The sequence below is a fragment of the Diuraphis noxia genome, unplaced genomic scaffold (genome assembly GCF_037042655.1).
Source record: "Diuraphis noxia isolate RWA-SAM2 unplaced genomic scaffold, SU_Dnox_SAM2 contig0003, whole genome shotgun sequence".
In the NCBI taxonomy this organism is placed as follows: domain Eukaryota; kingdom Metazoa; phylum Arthropoda; class Insecta; order Hemiptera; family Aphididae; genus Diuraphis; species Diuraphis noxia.
The window spans coordinates 60,674,211-60,697,655 of NW_028301713.1; the positions used below are offsets into that span (position 1 = coordinate 60,674,211).

Consider the following 23,445-nt stretch of genomic DNA (forward strand, 5'->3'; position numbering starts at 1 on the left):
AATCGTACTAAAAGATTAAGTCATTTTAGATATTTTTTAAATTGTTATATAATTTTGATACCAAAAAGGTAATATGTATTTGTATATTTGTATATTTGAATGTAATTTGCAGGATGGTACTAGAGGAACAATTCCCGAAAATATTAATGGAAGTGTTACCGTTAGTATGGTTTATACCCACAAGAAAAGATCAATTTATCAAAGGAGATAGATATACTTGTCCAGTATATAATACATCGGAGAGAAAAGGAGTTTTGTCTACAACAGGACATTCTTCCAATTATGTTTTATCAATGTTTCTCGATACAAATCGAAAACCCTCTCATTGGATTTTTCGTGGAGTAGCTCTGCTGTGTCAACTGAACGATTAATATTGACTTTCTTACAATCAAAATATACACACTGTAGGTACCTATCTATGTTATATTTTTATAAATTTAATATTTGTAATTTCAGCCTTAAAAAAAACACAGTGATTTCTAGTTTTTTTTAAATATAAAATAAATACATTTAAAATATATATATCATTATAGCTTGTCAGAAGTTGTTATTGGATTTGCATTGGTTTTTGTTCGTTCCTCGTTTTCTATGTTTTTAGCCTCGTCAATTATCCACGGGTATATAATGTATACAAACTTTTCTGGATCTCCAAGTTTTGGTGGTGTGAGTCTCGCTACGCTTTCTTTAGTAAGAGTTTGTTTCTCAATTTCTGGTTTGAGTAATTTTATAATTTTTTTTAACAAAACATGTATTTGCTTTTCATTTGCTTCTTTTTTAAGTTCATTTTGAGGATACATGTGGTCATACCAGAGTTCTGAATCTTCAATAGATTGTGGAATGTTTGATGTTTCCGTCAAATAACGATCTTGATTATTCGTTGTTTTTCTAAATTTTGAATCATCAGAGACTACATCGAGATTTATTTTTTTGTGAACAGAGTTATATTGATTTATTGGTTTCACTGTTGGTGTCAATGAGCTCTTTTTTGTTCCTTTTGTCGTGGTCGGGGTGTAATTATTAATATTATGGTCTTTGTACGTATTTGATTTTTCAGTTGAAGTTGGTATATTTCGGCTTTGGTAATTATTTGAATTCGTAGTTCCATCAGATGGTAAATTATTTTGGACAATGTTTACAGGTATTAAAGTGCTAAAAATGTCATGCAGTGGAATAAACATTGTCGGTGTTGAAAATGATCTAGTTGATTCAAAATGATGTCTAGGAATATTGGCGTTCTGTTTAATGTTATTATTATACTCATTGGAATTCAATGTGATCAGTGGAGTCTGCTCAGTTTTAGTTTCTAATAATATTGAAGTTGTGATATTTTTAATATTTAGTGGTTGTAGATTTGTTGGAAAAAATGAAGTGTAACCTGAACTCGTTGTTTGAATTGTATTGTTTTCATCAGTAATAGATTTTAAATTTGGTAATTTGGTTGAAGAATAATATTTAGAGTGTTGTGGTAACGATTGTAACATTATAGAAGACGTAAACGGCAATATGGACGTTTCTGAAGTTACCGATGGACGTGTTGACGAACTAATCAAATCAATAATGTTATCCTGTTCGTTACTAACTTTTATAAATTTCTTATTGGATTCACTATTTATATTTATTTGAACTGGAACTTTATATGATTTGGAGTGTACAACTGTTTTATCTCTAACCGCACTGGTGGATATTGATATTTTTGAGTCGTTATTTTCACACAATGGAGTTGAAAATATTGAAGTCGTAGTTGTTGTCGGAAGTGTAGATGATTCATTTAAAACTTCAGAGTTTTGTGTTGTTATGGCTATTTCTGTTGATATTTCTCTTATGTTAGTTATTGATGCTCTTAAAATATCAGATGTGTACTTGTCGTTTGAATAATTGTGAGAATTTTGTGGTTCATCCGGTTGGCTCCTTTTTTCAGCGAACAATGAATCTTCTTGATTTTTGTCACTGGTGGTTGTTGATGAATAAGTCTCAACCGTAGTTTTAGGTTGTTTTGTGGCAGATGATTCTTGTGTTGTTGAGCTTTTTTGAGCCAGGTTGAGAAACTCATCGGAGCTCAATGGAACCTGCGAGACTGAGTTGCTATATATTTCAGATTTACTTGGTTCATTCGATATACTCAACGGTGGCAGAGGAGAAACTAGATATGTTTTTGGGAAATTAATTGTGTCTAACGGCTTAGATGTATCGAAATCAATAAAAGTAGTTGACGGTTGAAGGTCTCCAATTTCGTGGGATTCTGTCGTTTGATTTTTAACTGCAGTTATGGTGTTTGGAAGACCATCCACAATAATATGGTCAAGTAATTTTCGATTCATTTTTGAATTCGATTGTTCAATGTTGTCGTATTTTTTTTGATACATTTTTTTCGGCTCATCCAGGTTGAGTCCTACCGCTGATGTGTGATTAAAACCATCTTGGTATTGGTTTAATATTTGTTCTGAGGTATGCAATTCCTTGTCATGCTCCTGGATCACTTCTTGCTTATTTGAGGAAATGAAATTTTGGACATTCATTGGTTTTTTAATTTCAGGATCGTTATTTATTAGCATTGAACTCATAACTCCTGGGACGTTTGTATACCCAATTGGGAATTGAGTTTGTAAAGGCCCTAAAAATCGATGATGGTATTCATTTTTTTGATACGGTATTTGTCCAACGGGAAGTATATGCGTTGTTGCATCAAAGGGTAATGGAATGTAACTCGAGTATATAGATGGTTGATAAAACGGGTTTACTAGGAATGGGTAGATTGACAGAGTTGCGATATGTTCATCGTCTAGCATAGGAATTTTTGAAGTGCTCGTTCGAATTTTCTTTGCAATACGTTGTATGTTTGTTGAACTCGTGGGTGATTGAATGTTTGTATTGTATCTTTCAATATATTTTTCTAACCACGCCCGGAGAATTTTTTCTTCAAATTCTGAAAAACAAATGGCAAGCTTAGTAAGAAATATATTAGATAATTGTCAATACAATTATTATAAAAGCGAATAATATTATCAATCATAACAACACGGCAGTGAACTAGTATAATTTCAATGGTGCATATAAATACTTTTGAGGGTCAAAATAATTAGTTTAATATATAACTTAACTTTGATTTAGATCAAAATTAGCATGGAAAAAATAACGGTTAGGTAACCATATATTTAATGAAGAAATAATAATTTGCAAAAGATATTTTATTGCAAACTTTAAACACAAAGCATTTATTTTATTAAATTTACTAAGAACTTTTAACTATATTAAAACATATATATTTTAGCAATGGATTTTATTTCATGGAAATGTAATGTACATTTTGTAATTAAAAAAGTAAAAAGGAGGAAAGTGGATGTTGCACTGCTGTACAGTAGGTTATAAGTGGGTTAATGTAATGGATGGAATTAAATTTGAATCCATTGATATTATATTATTGTATACGAAAAACGATTCTGAGCAGAGACGGTTTATCTGTCTAGGATATGTTATAGATTACTACAAATTTGCAAATCTTAGATTTAATATAATATAAAAACAAAATTTTTTATGAATTTCTAACCTAAAATTATTTGCGAATTTTTGTGATTTTTACGTATATTGTCAAAATTCAAACTTTGAATGCTTATAAAATAAAATTTTGGTTATATATTTCTTTTATTTTCAACTGCTATTGTTAAAATGGGTTAGAAGCCTCGTATTAAATTTTCAAATCTTAGATTTAAAAAGAAAAACTTTTATGAATTTCTATCTAAGATAACTTGAACATTGCCATAGTTTTTACGTATTTAGTCAAAATCTGAATTTTAAATGCTTATAAAAAAAAATCGTGCCTATCTATTTTTAATATTTTTCAACTGCTATTGCAAAAATATGTTGGAAGCCTTATATTAAATTTTGAAGCTTTTTAACTCAACCAATAAAATTTTATTGACATTAATATATATAAAAAAAAAACTAAAAAAGTTGAAAAATTAAAATGTCAGTAAACAGCTCAAAACATATCAAAATATTTTGAAAATGTCATCAAATACGATAAAATGCCTATATAAACATTCAGAGAACATTTCAAGTATATCTGTGGTCATTTGTTTTAGAGTTGCACCAAAATAAGAAAACCGCTAAATGAGAAATCTAGTGAAAATCCAATGTTGTAAAGCTTTAAATTTCAAACGCTCATAAAAATTTAATTTGTATTTCTGGTGGACATTTTTTTTGTGATAAAAATTGACGAATTTGTAAGGAATTTTGTATTCAATTTTCAAATATTAGATTTAAAAAGAACATTTTGTATGAATTTCTAGCTTAAAATAGCCTTGTATAATATTTTCAAGCTTTTCTACCCAACAAATAAATTTTTATCAATATTAATTTAAATAAAAACTAATAATAATCGAAAATTGCATATGCCTAATATATATAGATCAACTGAAGTCAAAATTTTTTGAAAATTGCATGGTGGATAGAATATACTTATATAAATATTCGGTGAAAATTCAATGTATCGATCGATGGTCATTTGTTTTAAAGTTACATCGAAAATCAAAATCAAAATTCCCGTTTTTCCCTTAGTTTTTAGTTTGTTTATCTCGATTATTTAGAAAAATATTGAGAAATTTTTACTTTAACACCCCAAAGTACCTACTAGATTCACTTTCTGATCGAACGAGGTACTGAAGTCGAAAATCGAAGTACTTTTACTGCCCCAAAACCTGATGACAGACACAAAAAAAAAAAATAAAATAAAAAACACGCATCATGGTAAAATCGTAATTCCTCGCTTCGCTCAGAATCTAAAATTTTATAGGAATAATCAAAAAATATATTTTTAATTGAGTAATTATTTTTGAATTTTATTTTATATAAACCAAGATCAGATGAAGATAAAATAATATCAATTTTTCCAAATAGTTTATATATTTTTTAAGTTGTTATAAAAAAGTAGGTAGTTGATACTAATTTAGTTACTTACCTACTCTATATTATTTATGATTTTATTATGATATATCTTTGTTAAATTAATGTTATTTTTAATATTTGATCATGTTTTTATATAATTTAAATGTCCACGAATACATGGCATTTATAGTAGATAAATTCCTAAAAGTCCCAAGCTTTGCCAAATGTAATTTGCCTAGTTTAACACATAATTTCATTTAAAGCTCTTTATTAGATATAAGACGGATGTTGTTTTGACTGTGGTTCGATTGTTTGTAGTGAATTATGTTGTACCAATATTGAGAACATTATTTAATCGATCATTTTTCGAAATACATAGGTAATTGAATTTGTAGCAGTTCCGTTGAAATTTTCTATTGAACTACATTGTAATGTACCCGTTAAAAAATCCAAACATCTTTACAAATTTAGTTATTAAGGTAAAAAATATAAGATTTGTCTTTTTTTTTTTAAAATATATATCAATTTAAAAATAATAGTTAAATTACTTTTAATCCCTTTTGGTAAAAAGTGTTAAATATTTCTTTTTGCAAATTTGTACAACTATACTTAATAAAATGCTGGATATAATCCAGGGACCTGTAAAGATTCTTGCATAACCACTCATTATTATTAAGTATTAACAAGCATATTTTTAACCCTTTTAACAAAGTTGATCATGAGATTCAGTAAAATGGTATATTTACGAAGTTTTTATTATTGTCAACTTCGTTGTGTATTACTGTTAATCGAACCAGAGTTGGTTTCAAGTCAACGACATAACTGTTTCCATACAAATTTCCCATGGGGGTTAAAGTTTTAGGTATGATATTGGTGATTGTCGCATTTTTATTTTTATCAATATGAGTATAATCAAGAACTTTGAAAGACAACATGGTCATACAAGTGTATTGTTTGTATATATAAATATATATGAGGGGAAAACATTAAAGAGTGAAATATATTCTTGAAAATCTACTTATAATAAATCTGATTATGCATTTTTTGATTGTGGGTGAAAATGAATACAAAATTGAATTGTTTTTAAAATTTTTGTTAGAAAATGATACTTTTGAAATCTAACTACGCATACAATATTGTCTGTAAATACATCGAAAATAAGTCAAATGTAGAGTTTAGTTCGCTATTTTTTGATAAGCAACTAGGAGGTAGGTTATGATAATAGATGATGTTGTCAGTTTATATTTTAAATTTTACGTTTTAAATTTTTGAAATGGAATCATTCAAAAATGATCGTATAGAAATATTTACTGTTAAAATGTTATAAAGATTTTAAAAGTAGTGTGCTAATATTTTCGAAAAATGTATATTTTAAAAGCGTGAAAATGGATATCGCTCTGTTGTACAGTAGATTACAAGTGGGTTACTGTAATGGATGGAATTAAATTTGAATTTAATGATAATATAATATCATTGTATAGGTACGAAAAACTATTCTGAGCAGAGACGGTTTATCTGTCTACGATATATTATAGATTATTATTACTTATTATTAATACTGTAGTCGGTAAGTTTAATTAATATTATTTGCATGTTGTCTTGAAATTATCAGTGATACTGAAAAAATATTATATGTACACTTTTGTATATTTGGAATGTTTTAGAAACTGTGGTGCCATAAGACACATTTTAAAATATTTAACTGAGTAATAGATATGTATTTATATATATTACCTACTAGATCTGCCATAATAACTAGAAGTTAGTAACGACGTAACATTTTACATCTCTAAGTCAAATGTAGATATTTTGTTATGTTAGCATAGTCACTATGATATGCATACATATTACTACACTTATGCCATAGCGCATAAGGAATTCTATCGATTTATAACTTTATAAACACCTAGTAGTATATTATTATGTTATTACTTATATTAGTATTATTAGACTTTTACATACCTATATTTTAAATTATTTTTTTATATATGAACAAAAAATAAAATACCTATAATATAAATTCCAAATTAATCATATCAGATTCATTAGGTTCTTATAACCTGTTATATATCAACAAACCGTAATACCACAGAATAAATTAAATACTAACATACACCACGATGTCAATAAGATTTAGTAATTAATGGTAATTAATAATTAATAATGATGATTGATAATATTTGATAATATATATATGGTATGCAAAAAGGCTAAAGATCCTGGAATCACGTAATTAAGTATTACATAAAAATTATAAAAAAAAAATCATGCCTATGTATTTTTTATATTTTTCAACTGCTATTGTAACAATATGTAAGGAGCCTTGTGTTAAAATGTCAAGCTTTTTTACCCCACAAATACATTTTTATCAATATTAATTTAAAAAAATCTAATAATTATCGAAATTCATATTTGCGTATTTTAAAATTATTTTGTGTTTAGTTGTTGAGTAATACACAACAATATCCGATACTTCATGTCTTATAAATATCAAGGTAATATTTTAAGTGGCTCATAATATATTATTGATTCTCAATAAGGGTTATAAGATTTATAATGGTGTAATATCATTGTATTTTAATGTTTGTTTACCCATATAATAAAGAAAGAAAAAATTATAATTTTATACATATTTATGGATTTACCGTATTTGCTGTATTTACATAAAATAATAATAGGTTTTAATGGCTGAATTTATTTTATAAGTTGGTAAATTACTTTTATCATCTTTAATATAGCATGATTTGTTTGTGATATTAAAATTGTTTAATTTAAAATACAAATCTGATATTGTTTGATTAGGTATCAAAGTGGAGGATGCAAACATTGCTGAAATGAATGGATGAACTCGTATTACATTTTTTTTTTATTACATCTTATTTCATTATTAAATTTTTAAGTTATTCAAACATTCTTCAAATGTAATAAAGAAATGTCAACGCTCAACATATTAATACATCCACTTGACGAAAACCGGCTGTTATAAACTTATTTGCTAGAAAAATCTTATCATTATTTATGTTAAATTTCATTAATACAAAGTTATTTCATTTTTAATGATGTACGTCATTAATATCAATATTCTATTAAATTAAAAGGTGTAAGGTAAGTATACAATATACATATATAAAAAGAATTGATTTTATTAATATCAATAAAAGGTAAACTCAAATAAATAATATTATTATTCTTGAATCATTATAAACTTTTTAAATTACTTTGTTATGTATTTTCGTGTTCAATGAAAATTGATTTTAAAATATTTTAATTAGGTTTGTAGTTATTTTAATATCGTAAAATAATCGAATTAATATATTTTTTTTTTATAATTTATGAATATAAAAAAAAAAAAAAATATGTGTATAGTAATATTTTGTTTCTTTACATACAACTTAGAAACCCAAAAAAGAATATTAATGTTTCATTTGAGTTATTTATTTTAATTTTTACACAAATGTTTTTATTTTTAATAACCTCGATATCCTATAAAGAAGTTTTTTTTTTTGATTATGTATACATCTTAATGACTAAAATATGTTATTAGTATATCGAAATGCTAACTATCTAGTTTGTCTTTGAAGCTATTATTTTTGAACTAAAAGTAAAATATTCATCGTTTATTCATTTGAATATTCTATAGGTATACTACTATATTATTATTATTATTATTATTTTATGATCATTAGATTCAGAATATGTTGTGAATATCCTATTATTAATAATTAATGAATATTGTATAAGGTTATAATGTAAAAGGTTTTTTGATAATATATTCATGACATGATTATGAGAGGTACGTAAAGCTGGTTTAGGATTACTTATATTAGAATATTGGACGAAAGTTGATAGTATTACCAAGATTCAAAAATGCTACATTATTATGCTGTTATATTATCCAGATAAGTATTTTTTCACGCTGCATCATGAATGTTTTAGTGATAGTTGGGTATGTAATCATATTTGTTTTGAAATAATAATTTAGGTTGACGTTTACACTATATGTATAATCATATTAAAAAAAACAAAATTTATCAACAAGGAAAACCTACAACATGACTCTAATTTAATCAGTTTTGATAAAAAAATCTGTCAATTTTAATTCGAATTATTAAAATATAAACTTGTTTAATCAATTTTTAATAATAATATTATGTATTCAAATAATATGATTACAATAAATCTACAGGTAAATATTATATACGTATCTAATAAGGTTACTTAAATAAAATTAAAAATTAAAAACCTGTATGTAAAATTTTTATTATATGTTCAACTACCTTGAATTTATTAAATTGTAATAAACTAATATGTATTACATTAAAATTATATATCTATTATGCTATTATTTAGTAAATGTTTCAGCATTTATAATAATATTGATAGTTGAATAATGATTTTTTTTTATAATATAGATTACTTTATTTTCTCTATTATTATTTTGTAAATTAACATCTAAAAGTTAAGATTTAAGACTTATAAGTTGTAAAATACATTATTTACTTATTAAGTTATACAATTTTAAAACCGATTGTTAATAGATTTGTTCCAATGTTCAAATTCAAACTGTTTATCGACAAACATTAATTCGACGAAACTAAAAAATATGTTCAAGAGATCCCAGGCATTTAGAACACACGGTGAATATAGCTATAAATATTTTATGTTATATTCGATGGAGTTTCTTTAGATGTAATCTAATTAAGTAGGTGTTCAATAATAATAATTATTATTTATGAAATTTCAGTTATGCTTAAAAAGATAAAGAAAATGTTTGAATAAATAAATACAATTTTTTATAGTGATCAGTAATTAAAAACTATTTATTGCAAAAACTAATTGAGCCATGACATTTTTAGTTAGAAAACATTTATTGTATAGTTCAACGTATACATGCATCGGTTCGTTACACGATTAGTTTAAAAATCATTGTCATCCTGAATTTAATAAACTCACTAGTCAAACTAAAGTTTTAACTGCAGTGCATTATGAGTCAAATAACACAAACACATTGATTCATGTTCAAGTGAGATTTTTATTTTAAATTTCAAGATCATATAACAATAAACCAATTATGAGCATAATAAATAATAATATATAGACTATATAACTACTACAGTGGAGTCTCAATAAGACGATAATTCGAATCTCAAGTGGAATAAAAATAATTTTGGCTTACAAATGTTTCAAGTTATATACTTCAAATACAACTTATCCACACATCAAGGGGTAAGAAAAAAAAATTCACGTTACGAAGTTTTCGAGTGATCGTAAGTCAACTGTATATATTTTAATATCAACGAGGAAAATATAATACAAAATATGCTCAATCAATAGAGATGATATGTATGATATTCAAGGAATGTATAGGAAATCCAACAACCTGTGTATTTTATTTTTGTATTATGTGACTATCATTGTAATTCGTCGATTTTTGAAGAACCAAAAATAACCTGTTCAAACAGTATGCAAACCAAAACTATAAACGTATAAGTGAACCTTAAGACAATTTGAAAACTAAATAGATGACACAATAGAACAGCTGTCATGAATTGGAGTGTTAAAATATAAAAAATAAGTTGTTTCACATCATTAAAATTGTATTAATTTGTGTACAATTCAATTAATCCAACCCTTAAGCTCGCTAAGAAGATAATCGATTTTACAATTGTTTAACAGCTAAAAATACGGTCTGTTAGAAATAATGTTGCATTTTAAATTTTAAAAAGGTCAATTATTTAATGAATAATAATATTAAAACACCAATGTATCAGATTTTTATTACAAAATTGGCTAATTTATCATATTATATGATAATGATATAAATTACTCATTTGCAGATTTACATGTAGTAATTATTGAAATGTAATAAATTCAATATAGTTATACTTATGTATAGTAAAAATTTAATTTTTAATTTTATTTAAGTCGTCTTATTAGGTAAGTATATTTGTAGAAAAGTATATATATTGTTAAAAAAAGGGTATCATTTGATTTCAAATAAAATAATTAATACTAAAACATTTAGATATTAAATATTATAGCAATATGATATATATACAGAGTGTCCTACGGATATCTGACAAATGAAATAACTTTTGTTATTTTATTTTTAAATCTAAGATTTGAAAATTTAATACAAGATTCCTTACAAGTTTGTCAATCTTTATCACAAATAAAAAGTCCACCGGAAATTCAAATTAAATTTTTATGAGCATTTGAAATTTTAATTTTTACAACATTGGATTTTCACTGGATTTCACATTTAGCGATTTTCTTATTTTGGCGTAACTCTAAAAGTCTAAAACAAATTACTGCAGATGCTTGACATTTTTACTGAATGTTTATAATAGGCCTTTTCTATATTTGATAAAATTTTCAAAATATTTAGATTTATTTTGAGCTGTTTACTGACATTTTAATTTTTCAACTTTTTTATTTTTTTTTTCTATTAATATTGATAAACCATTATCAACTTTTGATTTTCAAATGACAACCTATACTTAAAATTTCATAAAGTAAAAAGCTATTTTTTCAATGAATTTTCATGTTTAAATTTTTTCTTTTCATTAATCTGTTTACAAGATATAGCCTCCCAAAGTTGGGTGGTTTTGGGTGGTGTTTGTGTGTTATAAGTGTATGTTAGGTGGTATTTAAAAGTGTAGCATAAGGCCGCATGCAATTTTTGTGAGTGATTGAAGATCAAATTTCGAAGACACTGTTTAGTATTCAAATGTATGAAAATGATTTTTCTTCAAGTAATTTACTTTATATTGTTATAGTTCAATATGATATAGGTATTAATTGTGGAAATGCGATAGTAGGTATTACTTAAATTATACATTTTAATAAGAAATTTTATTTAAAAAAATGTTAAACCAATTTAGGCTATTTATAGGCTTTTGATTTTTCTATAAGTAAAAAATTTGTTGCCGGTCAAGAATCTTACACATTTTCACGAGGTTCTTCATAAGTTTTCTTTTACAGTTGGTGTATTTTAATATCAAAAATACATACGCAATATTTATTTTCATATACATTTTAAGTTCTAATTTTTATAAAATTTGATATTCAAACAAAAAATTTAGATTTCTCTCATTCCTCGTATGATTTAAGATATTTGAAGTTCAAATACAGTAAGCTATCGATTATCTGTAAAATAGAGTGGCACAGTATCCACGGGAAAAGTTAATTCTGCTGTTAATTGACAAAATAAAAAATTGACACAAATTTGTTACTATTTTATTATTAAAAAAATAAATATATTATATAGTGTTAACTATGATACAATAGTACAATATATCATAAGCCTTGGATGATCAAGAGTTTAATGTATAATGATTATATTATTAGGGACTTTAAACTTCTCGACGTGACTTTATTATTATTTTTTATAATATGTTTAAAACTATTAGATTATAAGACTAACAATTTTAAGCTATTTTTGACGATTTTTTCTTTCTATAATAATCATCAAGATATTACGCACATTATTAATGCTTGATGCTGTAATTTTACAAAACATGAATGCTGGAAAGACTTTGAGTTTCCACTCTACGAAACAAACTAACACTTCCCACACCATACCTATAATATCCACATCATAATCTATTCGCACGCCGGCGCAACGTGGTTCGAGCATGATCTTCTATTTTACATTCAATCTCATCGTTTATACCCTCCATTAGCCACCTTAAACATTCAACCAGGATTATGAACGCTATGAAGGCCTGTATAATACATTTATGCGATTTCCTGCTGAATCCCAATCAGTCATCCGCTGACACTCCCTTTCTGCTCTCGAGATTTCTTGAAAAAATTTAAATAAATTGTTATTACACTTTGTTATTACTTTCGCAATGTAAAATAACGTTAAAAATGGCTATGTTATTCAAACGTCATAACACTCATAACTATGCTTTACGAATCTATATGCAAGTAGATAGCGAAACATTTTAATTGAAAGTATGGGCATTCTACAATATAGGTAGCCCGAGGTATCCTTAAATCTATAACCACCAACTGAATGAGGTGCCTATTGAAGCCACTGAAAATTTTCAAATGTTTAATTAAAACCAAATTTGATTTTTACTCGTTAAATTTGATAGATTTCTTATTTTAACTTTCTCGTCATTTGAATATACTTTATACACAAATTCATCGTATTATATTGTAATGATATATAAATCATTCCGTCCACACAGCTTCATGATTCAATATCATCATTATACTATTAAAACATAATACATATCTGTACCCATTATTCCATTAAAATTACCCAACATTTTGTACAACAATAATATAATCACACACCTGTCACAATAAAATACTTATTAAACAATTAAATGTCCCTTGACAAAACTCTCGGTCCACACCCAGATCAGAACAAAAAAACACGGAAATTTCTAAAATTAACTAATTTAATTGACAAAATATAATTGTATAAAAGAACTTAATGTATAATTATAATTTAAATAGTAATTAAGAATTGTGAACTAATGGCCTATGCTACCGAGTTGTATTTTTTAAAGATCAATAAAAAAAAAAAAGCGGGTAAGTGGATGTCGCTCTGCATTACATTAGAGGATGGGGTGGACCTCTGACTAGGAAAGGTTAAATTTGAATGCAATGATAGGTATCATTGTATACGAAAAACGATTCTGAACGGAGATGATTAATTGTCAGTCTAGGATATATTATATTTAAATATTGTCATATATTCTATTTTGAAACAAATACTTTATTTTTCAATTAGGACGCATTTTGCATAGGCATGGTTAATCAATTTTTCCAAAAACATTGCACGTAGTTATCATTATTTATAATGCCTTATATTATCATAGATATACATATACATATACCTGGTTTGAGGATAAATCGTTATCGTTAGGTACGTGATTTCATAACAATTTAAAACTCAAACCCTCAAAACATTTTTCCTATAATGACTTTTAAAATTTTCTCTGCAGCTATTTGAAGCAAAACTTATGGAAAACTTAGTGTTGAATTTTTTAACCTTAGATATAAATACAAACAATTTTATGAATTTTGAACCACAAATAATTTGCAAATATTCATGGTTTTGACGAATTTTTGTTAATATTTGAACTTCAAATGCTAATAAAAAAAAAAAAATTGTGCATATGTATTCTTATAATTTTTTAATCACTATAAAAAAATAACTTATGAGAAACTTTGTATTAAATTTTCAAGTATTTTGATAGGGCTAAAAAATTTTTATCGACATTTCAGAAAAATTTTTTAAGAAAAATTGAAAATTTTTAGTTGTCTATAAATATCTCAAAAAAAGTCAAAATATTTTTAAAATTAAATCATGTAAAGAAAATGCCAATCTAAATAATTGGTAAACTTTTCAAGTATCTATGACTTATACTTTTTGAATAATAACAAATATTTAAAATCGTTTTGGATAAATCGTTATCGTTACGCTATTTTGTAAAAATTTAAAATTGAAACGCAATTAAAATTCTTCCTAAAACGATGCTTTGAGGTTTCTCTATAGCTACTTGAAGGAAAACTTATGGAAAACTTAGTGTTGTATTTTTAATCCTTAGTTATAAACACAAAAAATTTTATGATTTTTCAACTTCAAAATTACTTGCACATTTTTGCTATACCTAACCTAACTATAAACGCTTATAAAAGAAATTGTGACTAACGATTTTTAATATTTTTTAGCTACAATAAGAACAACTCATAAGGAAACTTGTATTAAATTTTCAAGTTTTTTGGTCATCCATAATTTTTTTACCGATACTTCAAAATAAAAATTCTCATAAAAATCGAAAATGTCAGTGGTCTATAAATAACTCAAAAAAAGTTAAACATTTTTGAAAATTAAACTGTATATAGATAACAATAATATAAACATTTGGTGAAATTTTCAAGTATTTACAGTGATTAGTTTTTGAATAGCGACCATATAAAAAAATCGATTTGGTCGAAAACTGGTTTTGCGTAAAAATTCTAGTTTTTCTGTCACATTTTTTGTTGTTTTTCTCAATTTTTTTGAAAACTGTTGGAAAATGTTTACTTTTGACCTTTTACTGCACCAAGGATATTCACTTTTACATCGAAAACCACCCCTAAAGTTTGAAATTGAAGCATTATTTCGACTAGTTATGCTGTATACAGACACACAGACACACACACAAAAAAACACACATATCATTGTAAAATCAATATATTCATCACTCCGTTCAGAACCTAAAATATTTAATGTTATAAGTAACATATATATACATGATTTAAATTACAATAATGTACCATATTTATATACTACAATAACTTATTTTGTAAATTTGTCACATAAAATAATACACCCATGTACCTTAACAATAAACAACAACATTATTATGAATCTTGTCAACAAGTACCAAAGGTCAATAAGTAGAACCCCCATTTTCAAATTACAGCCAGTCTGTTACCATCATTCAAAAGCCAGCCAAGTCGTCAATTTTACTTATAGTGGAATTGCTTAAATTCAATATAGTAGTGCCAGTTGTTACTTTTGACTTTATTTTAATATTACCTACATTATTCCATAGAAATTGACCAAGTGTTCACATAATATCATTTCAATTTCCAAAAGATTTTACTTCCACTTCAAGCTCTTTAATACCTTATTGCATTATTAATATACTTAGTCTTACATACTTTCAAGCTAAGAAATAAGGTAAGATATATATGTGTGTAAAAACATTATAAAGTAAATACGTCATAAATGTAATTGTATAAAATCATTCAATTACGGCATGCAGACTCAGGCAAATAGAATAATAAAATCAATGTATATAATTTAAACATTCACGACCCCAGATATATTTTATCATTTATCATAATAATATATAGGCTTTAAAACACGGTAAAAGATACGATAACAAAGTCGACATTCTTAATCATATCAATTTCTATACATTTAAAGTACTTAACCATACCATCCAGGTTGTTATATTAATATAAGGTGAAGTTTTATCAATAGCAACGCGTATGCTTATTTTTAATTCATCACAATATTTTTCCATCGCCCACAGACCAGGTTAAATTATATTGTATTTATTTGAAGTATATAATATTGCGTGTTGCACAATTAAAAAATATCAACATTTTTAGAAAGAATTTTACTAATATTTTGTTTTTTTAGAGGAAGATTATCTGAATTCTTTCATGGATTTTTATTTATAATATTTTATATTGTTATGCAAATTTTTGAGTACCTACATTAAGTATTAAGATTTAAAAAATGTTGAAACTCGCTTCAAAAACTAAAATATTATAAGAAATTCAATGAGAAAGATAATTTTTTACTTTTAAGTTTGATTGTAGGTCAATTAACTCTATAATATTAAAGCTAACAACATGAAAGTTGGAACTTCAAAAGACAAATTTGGTATGGTCGACTATGTTGTTGTTTTTAAGATTGAGACAAATATTATATTGCTGTGACTTTAACTTAATATATGTATAAATTGTATATATACATGACACATGACACATAGAAACATGTAATAATATGTTTAGAGCACTAATTTGTATTATTTTCGATTGTTTCAAGTGTATGAAAATGTCATTGAATCTCTTAAAACATAACTTCATTTTAATTTTTCAGTGTAAAAATAAACGCTGGGTTGGATATACGTTGTCATAATCTATCTACATATATAGATTTTAACTAATCGATTTTAACATTCCATAATTATATTTAAAATACGAAACAGGTTATTAAATTGTGTTATAGTGTCCAGAATATTTTTGTTAAGATTTTCCGTGAAACGGAATGTCATTAATCACTAAGTATGAACAGTGTTCCAAAAATTCGCAGGTTGTGAAGTTCCAAATAGTTGATGACTATATTATTATATTATACATGTAAATTAATGTATGCTGCGCCAAAGAGTTAGTGATCGATCATTTCTTGAACAAGACGTATTCTAACATTTAGTATTTTCAGTAAATTAATGTCCATAGAATTATAATAAATTAATTATCAACAAAAACTATTTTCCATTTAATATTTTAGAAATAGGAAATGTAACTATGTGTAAATAGCCAATCAGATTTATAGTATTTTTCGGTTATGCGTTACGATGAACCTACGCGTGAACGATAATATTATTATTTTCTTCGCATTCCGTTTTTCAAAAAGTTTTCAAGTTATTGAATAATTTTTATTTGGACGGGTCTATTATTAGTTATTACACTGCATGGGTAAATATTTCATTTAGATACATAATAGCATAACTAAATTTTAGAGTAGATACACCAAGAGCTGAGAAATATCGGATCTAAATCATAGATTATTGGAAGGAATTAGAATTAATCAAAGGCTCCTCGTTCAAAAAGAATTCTTTCGGCGTCTAATTCTCCCAAAATAAACTTAAATATTTATTTAATACTTATTAATATATCAATTAACTAAAAAAAAAAAATGAAACATAATATGGTAAATACTATATGAATAGGTAGCATTATGAAATTCAACGAAAGCACCATTCACACTTCTAAAATAAATAATAGGTAATATACTAAGCATTAATATTTTATAGTGTATTGTAATTTATCTAAGTTCTTTATAAGCTTAAATTAAATAAAACTATAAAAAACAGAGAAATTAAATAGGACGAAGCACACCTATTTTAAAACTATTATAAACTTTATGGGCTCTGTATTTATAGCTCTTTTATTACAATATTCGTTTGCATAAATAATAATTACAGTATATAAACCGTGTCTGAGGCGTGAATTATTCTAATAATTTTTTTCTTCTAAGGATAATGCAGAACGTTATTCATTTTTTTTATTAAATTTTTAATTATTTTCCATACTTCTAGATAAATATATAACTACCTAGGCTTTAAATCTGAGACTTTTAAGAATACGTCATGCCTTAATTCCTTGATTTACTCCTTTCTCCTCGTCTAATCGTACACTGTAACTCTGCAGTTCGATGAGTTACGTTATATTATTATATCATACCAGATCTCAGGCCTGACGGTTTTGAAAATACTAATTAAAAAAAGTATTTGAGACAAATTTTAAATAATATTTCTTCCCGTCAATCAGTAAATTAACTTATATAGGCACGGTTTTGTTTTTATCGCATCCACTTTTCTAATTATAAATACCAATAAAGATTTATTCGATTGTATTTCAAATTAAATTAAAATTATCGAGAAAATATAGCAGGTTATCTAGTTAAAATAATTATTAATTTTAAGAAACCTGACAACTACCTATTATTTAAATAATTACTAATATTATATTCAAATTTAAAATAACTACCAAGATATAAACACGCATTTAATTTATTTAAGTTATATTTAATACACCTATTTAATTTTAATTATGATGTATTATTGTGTAAATGGTATCACGTAAGCCTTTGTTATAAATTTCAATAATTTCATTAAAAAAATATTGTTCGATTAAAAATGATATCAGTGATATTATTATGTAAAACGATAATCGTTTATTTTTGCAACAATTACAAACATTGTAAGACATGCTGAGTCAGAGTGTGAGAGTTTAATGAAAAGACTAAACATTTGTCAAGTATTCAACATAGGTAGTAAGAAGAACGTAGGTTCTTATCCAAATACCTGTTGATAGATAGCATTTACTATTTAGTACTAAAATGAATATTCGAGGCAAGAATCGGCCGTCGAAAAAACATCGGTAAGTATAATCAGAATATATAAAAAAATCAACTAAACCGTTGTCGGAGCACTCACCGCCATAAAAGTTGTCATCGTCTTCGTCGGTACCGCCACCGATGCCGTCGGTAACTTGTCGTCGTTGCGCCGAGATCGTCCCCAACAGCGTGCCAGACAACAGTATCATCGCGACGGCCGACAGCAGCCACGTCGTCGTCGTCGGTCCCATCCGGAAAAGTCGACAGAGGAACGATGTAGCTCACGAAGATCAATAACAATATTGTTAAACTTACTTAGGTCGTCTGCTTGCCGACGGATTAGACAATATAATGTAAAATATTAATTATTGTACGAACGAGTGCCTCTATTGCCGCCCCGTTTGCGCGCTGCGTGGCGTAAACGACTCTCGAGCGTCAGCGTTTTTTTTTTTTTTTTAGAACTGCGTTCCGTTTGCTGTTTTTTGTTTTATTGTCGGTTTTATTTTATTTTTTTTTGTGTACACACACAATTGTTCGGTCGAATATCTCACGCACTCACATTCACACGGCCGTGGACTGGACGAAATTTGGACGTATTGCAATTCGCATGCGATTATTGAACTATTTGTATACAAACGCATATTATGTACTGATATTATTATTGTTGTTTTTAGCATTATTTTTCTTTTCATTAGGTTAGGTTGTTATTGTAGTTTTAAATCTCATCGCAATAGATTATCATAGGTACCTATACCTACGTATACTACATTACTACATTACTATATTATGAGCCACGGCGGGTGTGCCTGTTTGTCTTCGTGGAAAACAATATTATTATATTATCAAGTTTGTTCCACTTTACGCACGTTGAGTTTTGCAGTATTGTACGTATTCGCAGTATATAGATTTAACATAATATCGACTATGTTTAATGTTAACAATATAGTTTCGAAATGTCTGAATTGGTTCACGGATTGTTTAGTATGGAACTAAGGTGTGCCAAAATTGTTTTCCGGTTAAAATGTGTTCCCTGATTGCTGTTTAAACATAATATCATTGCTACTTATTACAACCACTTATTAAAGTTTTAAATGACTGTAGCCAACACCAATAATTTAATATTAGTAATTGGTTTTGACAAACATGTTATATTTTTCAATTTACCATTAACGCTAGTGTAAATTTTGTTTTTATTTTATTTTACTTTTTTTGATATTTTAGCAAAAAAAAAAAAAAAAACAGAACTGGAAAATTAGATATTATGAAAATTTCTATGGAAGTCAATTTGAAGTTTGTTGTGTTAAGTATAGCTTCCCCCCCACATCATATTTTTGGCCGTAGATCTAAATCCGGGCCCCTTTTAAACAATAATTCATTTTTTGATATGAATATACCTTAAATATTAGTTTTATGTATAGATATAAAATATCAACAAATGTAAAGGTATCCTTTATAAATTGAAAACTTGTGTATTATTATTTATACAGTACAAACTAAAAGTGTTTTTTAATAGTTAAAATCTTGAAAAAAAGTTACAAATCATTTGTTAGGTAAAAATAAAATAGTATGATTGTTAAAAGTGTTATAACTTATGCTGTATAATATTTGAATGTATATACATACAACTTATATACAGTTCTGGTACACATATAATATATTGGAATATATTGGAATATATATAATATAAATTATAAAATTTAATATACATTATATGCACGAACGCCGGGTCCCTCGAAAGTGTAGGCCTCAGTATCATGAGTCCTTTCGACCCTTCTTCCCTTTTTTGGGAGCCTAAAGGACTGTATGGAAAATCAATATTGTTAAATCCGATTGGATGTTATTAAACGAATAAAAAAAAAATACTTTTTTGCACCAAATATAGTATTAGTGTATTACAGTAGATGAATAATGCATGTAATTTATTATTTAAGAAAAAATTGAAAGTTGCATAATTAAATTATGCATGTATTCAGGTGACGATAAAAATTAAATACCTATACGTTATAATTGAGTCAAGTTATTAATTTTTATCCATAATATATATAAATATATATATAAATAAATTTCTAGAGTTAAATAGTTAATATTTACTATTAATTTATATTATACCTAAATTAAATTCAAATTTTTCATTAGCTTGTCCACTTTTGTCATACGGACATCACGATTAATGTATATCATGTTCTCTTAATAGAATTTTAGGTAGGTACCTACCGTTTATTATTATAGATTCGAATTTATGCTGACTTTGAGGCATTGGTGAAAGTGATCACTCCACAACTTCCTCTCGTTATTGTGTACCTACATATATGTATGTAATATATTATCAAAGTGATATACAAGTGTTAAAATTTCCGTTTGGGGATATTTTTTGTCATTTATAATTAAACTAATGAACGATGTTCGATGAAAACCAAACACGATATCGTAACGCTATTAATTTCAATGGAATCTAATAATAGCCGGATAAAAAAAACCATCTAGTTTTTAAAATGTAAATTTGTTGGTAATGTTATTATAACGTTGTAACTTGATAGACAGTGTTTTTTTTTTATATTTTACTCGAGTGAATGAATGAATTGGTGCGAAGTAAAGTAAGATATTATGTAATATGGTTTGTGTGTTAGGAACACGAAGGGAAAATAATGAAAATTTGAATACTAAATAATAGTAACTAATTCAATTTTTAATACAGTATTGAAGAAAAGTGTCGTGGTCTTATTTGTATTCACTAACTGTAGACACTACTGAGCTTCAAATAATTAATAATAATAATAATAATAATAATAATAATAATAATAACAAATATAATAATAATAGTTCTATATTAAATATTTTAAAATGTCACATCTCACAGAAGCAACAGGACAGTGCGTTTTATTTATTATTCGTAGTGATGGACGTAGATTTTTCTATCAGGTGCATTGATAAACTGAGTGAAATCAAAATTTATAAAATATTGTTCAAAATATTTTGGGACTATTTTCAATGACGAAAACAAACCGTCAACTTAAGAGCTCTATTCTATATTTTAAGTTTGTGTTCTATCAGAAAGGTTTCTCGAGCGTATAGCTATAATTATACATTTGATATTTTTTTATGTCTATAACTCTAAAATTATTGACTTGTTAACACACAGCTGAAACAATGGGATATTGTAGTTTTGTGTTGTCATGTATTAATAAACTATTGTCGTCTCTCTCTACTGTTGTAGACGTGTGTTCGTTACGAAATGCATTGACTGAGCTACAATAATATCATAGTTTATGTGTATAGTTTCTTTCTAATCGTTGTTACAACAACGACTTTGTGTAGGTACCTATACTTATTACGCAACGCATCATAATAAAACATATTATAACACATCACAGCGTTTTAGTTGCAAAAAATGAAAATTGCATTAAAAATATTTTTTGTGGCCGGAACGATGACTAACCGAATATTTGCACTGTGTTGTAGACGAATAGAGCAAAACTACTTAATAATATATTATAAACATCATTATTGTAAATATACTACAAATGTCTTATATGGAGACGGTATGACGGAGAAGGGAGCTGTGGGGGAAAGAAAGGCGCATAAAGATACCTAAATATATAATGTATATAATATTATAATGTATTTTATATTTTTTCGCTCGCACACGGCGGGAATAATAATATCGTTATTACTTATATTTATATTATATACAGACAATTTTGGTGCATTATAACAACGTATTCGTATCGCTGTTTGATGGTGGTGTCTCTAAACCTACGATATTGTATATTATTAGGATAATAATTCAACGGAGTCGATTCGTTAACGATTGCTTTTCGTATCGGATGCAATAATAATCACGTGAAATACATAGGTATATTATCATGACTCTGTATTTATAGTAATTATATACCCACACAGGACTCAGTTATTTGGGATGCGTGAGTTTTTGGTTGGAGAGACATTGAAAAAATAAATACGTACCTATTACGCTTTGCAGCGGTCGATGGAGTAATAACGCTACGGCGACGTCGATAATAATAATTGATGACTGTGGCGAAACGCGTCTCATGATGTAGATAAGTCTCACTCTCATTAAAATTCACCCTTCAACCGCGAGTCCAGAATTGGGAGACGTTGCGCCACAGAGTCTCTTTGATATAATACCATAATATTTGGAATGATCTGCATCGCCAGCTCGTACGCACGGCCGTATCGCCTGCATCTAATAAGAATATTATATCTGCATGTACAATATGAAAACCGATTTTAACAAATATTGAAACATACTTCATATTAATTTACAGCATAAATTACGGTAAAATTTGTAAATATTTTATAATGTAAAATTATTTGTCCAGTGTTGGTATATTCTATAAGTGGGTGAGACCTTATCTCATTGTCTCCTATGACGCTTCGCCACTCAGGGACTCACATAACCTAAACTATCTGGAAGAATCAAATACCACGTAGTATTGAGGAAATATAAAACGAACAAATGAAGTTAAATCCATTGATATCCGAGATGATACTTGGGGGGAGGGGGGAATCAATATTGTTTCCTGCATGACACATGCAGTACTCGCAACGCGTAATAGTACAAACGAACAATAATATAACAGTCGAGTGCAATCAACGAATCGTGTAAATAATTATTGTCAAAAACAAAAAAATAAAATAAACTAGATGACAATGCTTTGGGTTCTTCAAAAACTCACTTGAAACTATACCTGAAATTAGAAATGTGTGTAGTACTGCAACGTGACTACATACATGGTGACATAATTATTGATTTCTGTGATTCCAATTTAGTTGTCAGCGCTAAGTTGAGAGCAGGTACAACATAAAATGTATTAACACCCAGTGAAATACTTCGAAGATAATAACACGATATATTACATTTTAACTTTTAAGGTTTGCTTACCAATATTAATAAA

General features: G+C 26.8%; 2 protein-coding genes across 2 annotated transcripts in view; one reads left to right on the forward strand and one right to left on the reverse strand.

The window, feature by feature from the left end:
- The window catches only part of LOC107164127 (dynein axonemal heavy chain 7-like), a 39,453-nt gene extending 31,515 nt beyond the window's left edge, over positions 1-7,938 (forward strand). The window contains exons 52-53 of the mRNA XM_089223899.1: positions 113-404; positions 7,684-7,938. Of these exons, the coding sequence (XP_089080025.1) occupies positions 113-371 (259 nt within the window). The 3' untranslated portion in view covers positions 372-404; positions 7,684-7,938. The remainder of the gene's footprint in view (positions 1-112; positions 405-7,683) is intronic.
- On the reverse strand, positions 404-19,163 carry LOC107164126 (uncharacterized). Its single transcript, XM_015511824.2, has 2 exons — positions 18,630-19,163; positions 404-2,923 (listed from the first exon to the last, which is right to left on the reverse strand). Exons 1-2 carry the CDS (start codon positions 18,778-18,780, stop codon positions 528-530), a joined length of 2,547 nt encoding a protein of 848 aa, XP_015367310.2. The 5' UTR covers positions 18,781-19,163; the 3' UTR covers positions 404-527.
- Positions 19,164-23,445: the final 4,282 nt, after the last annotated feature.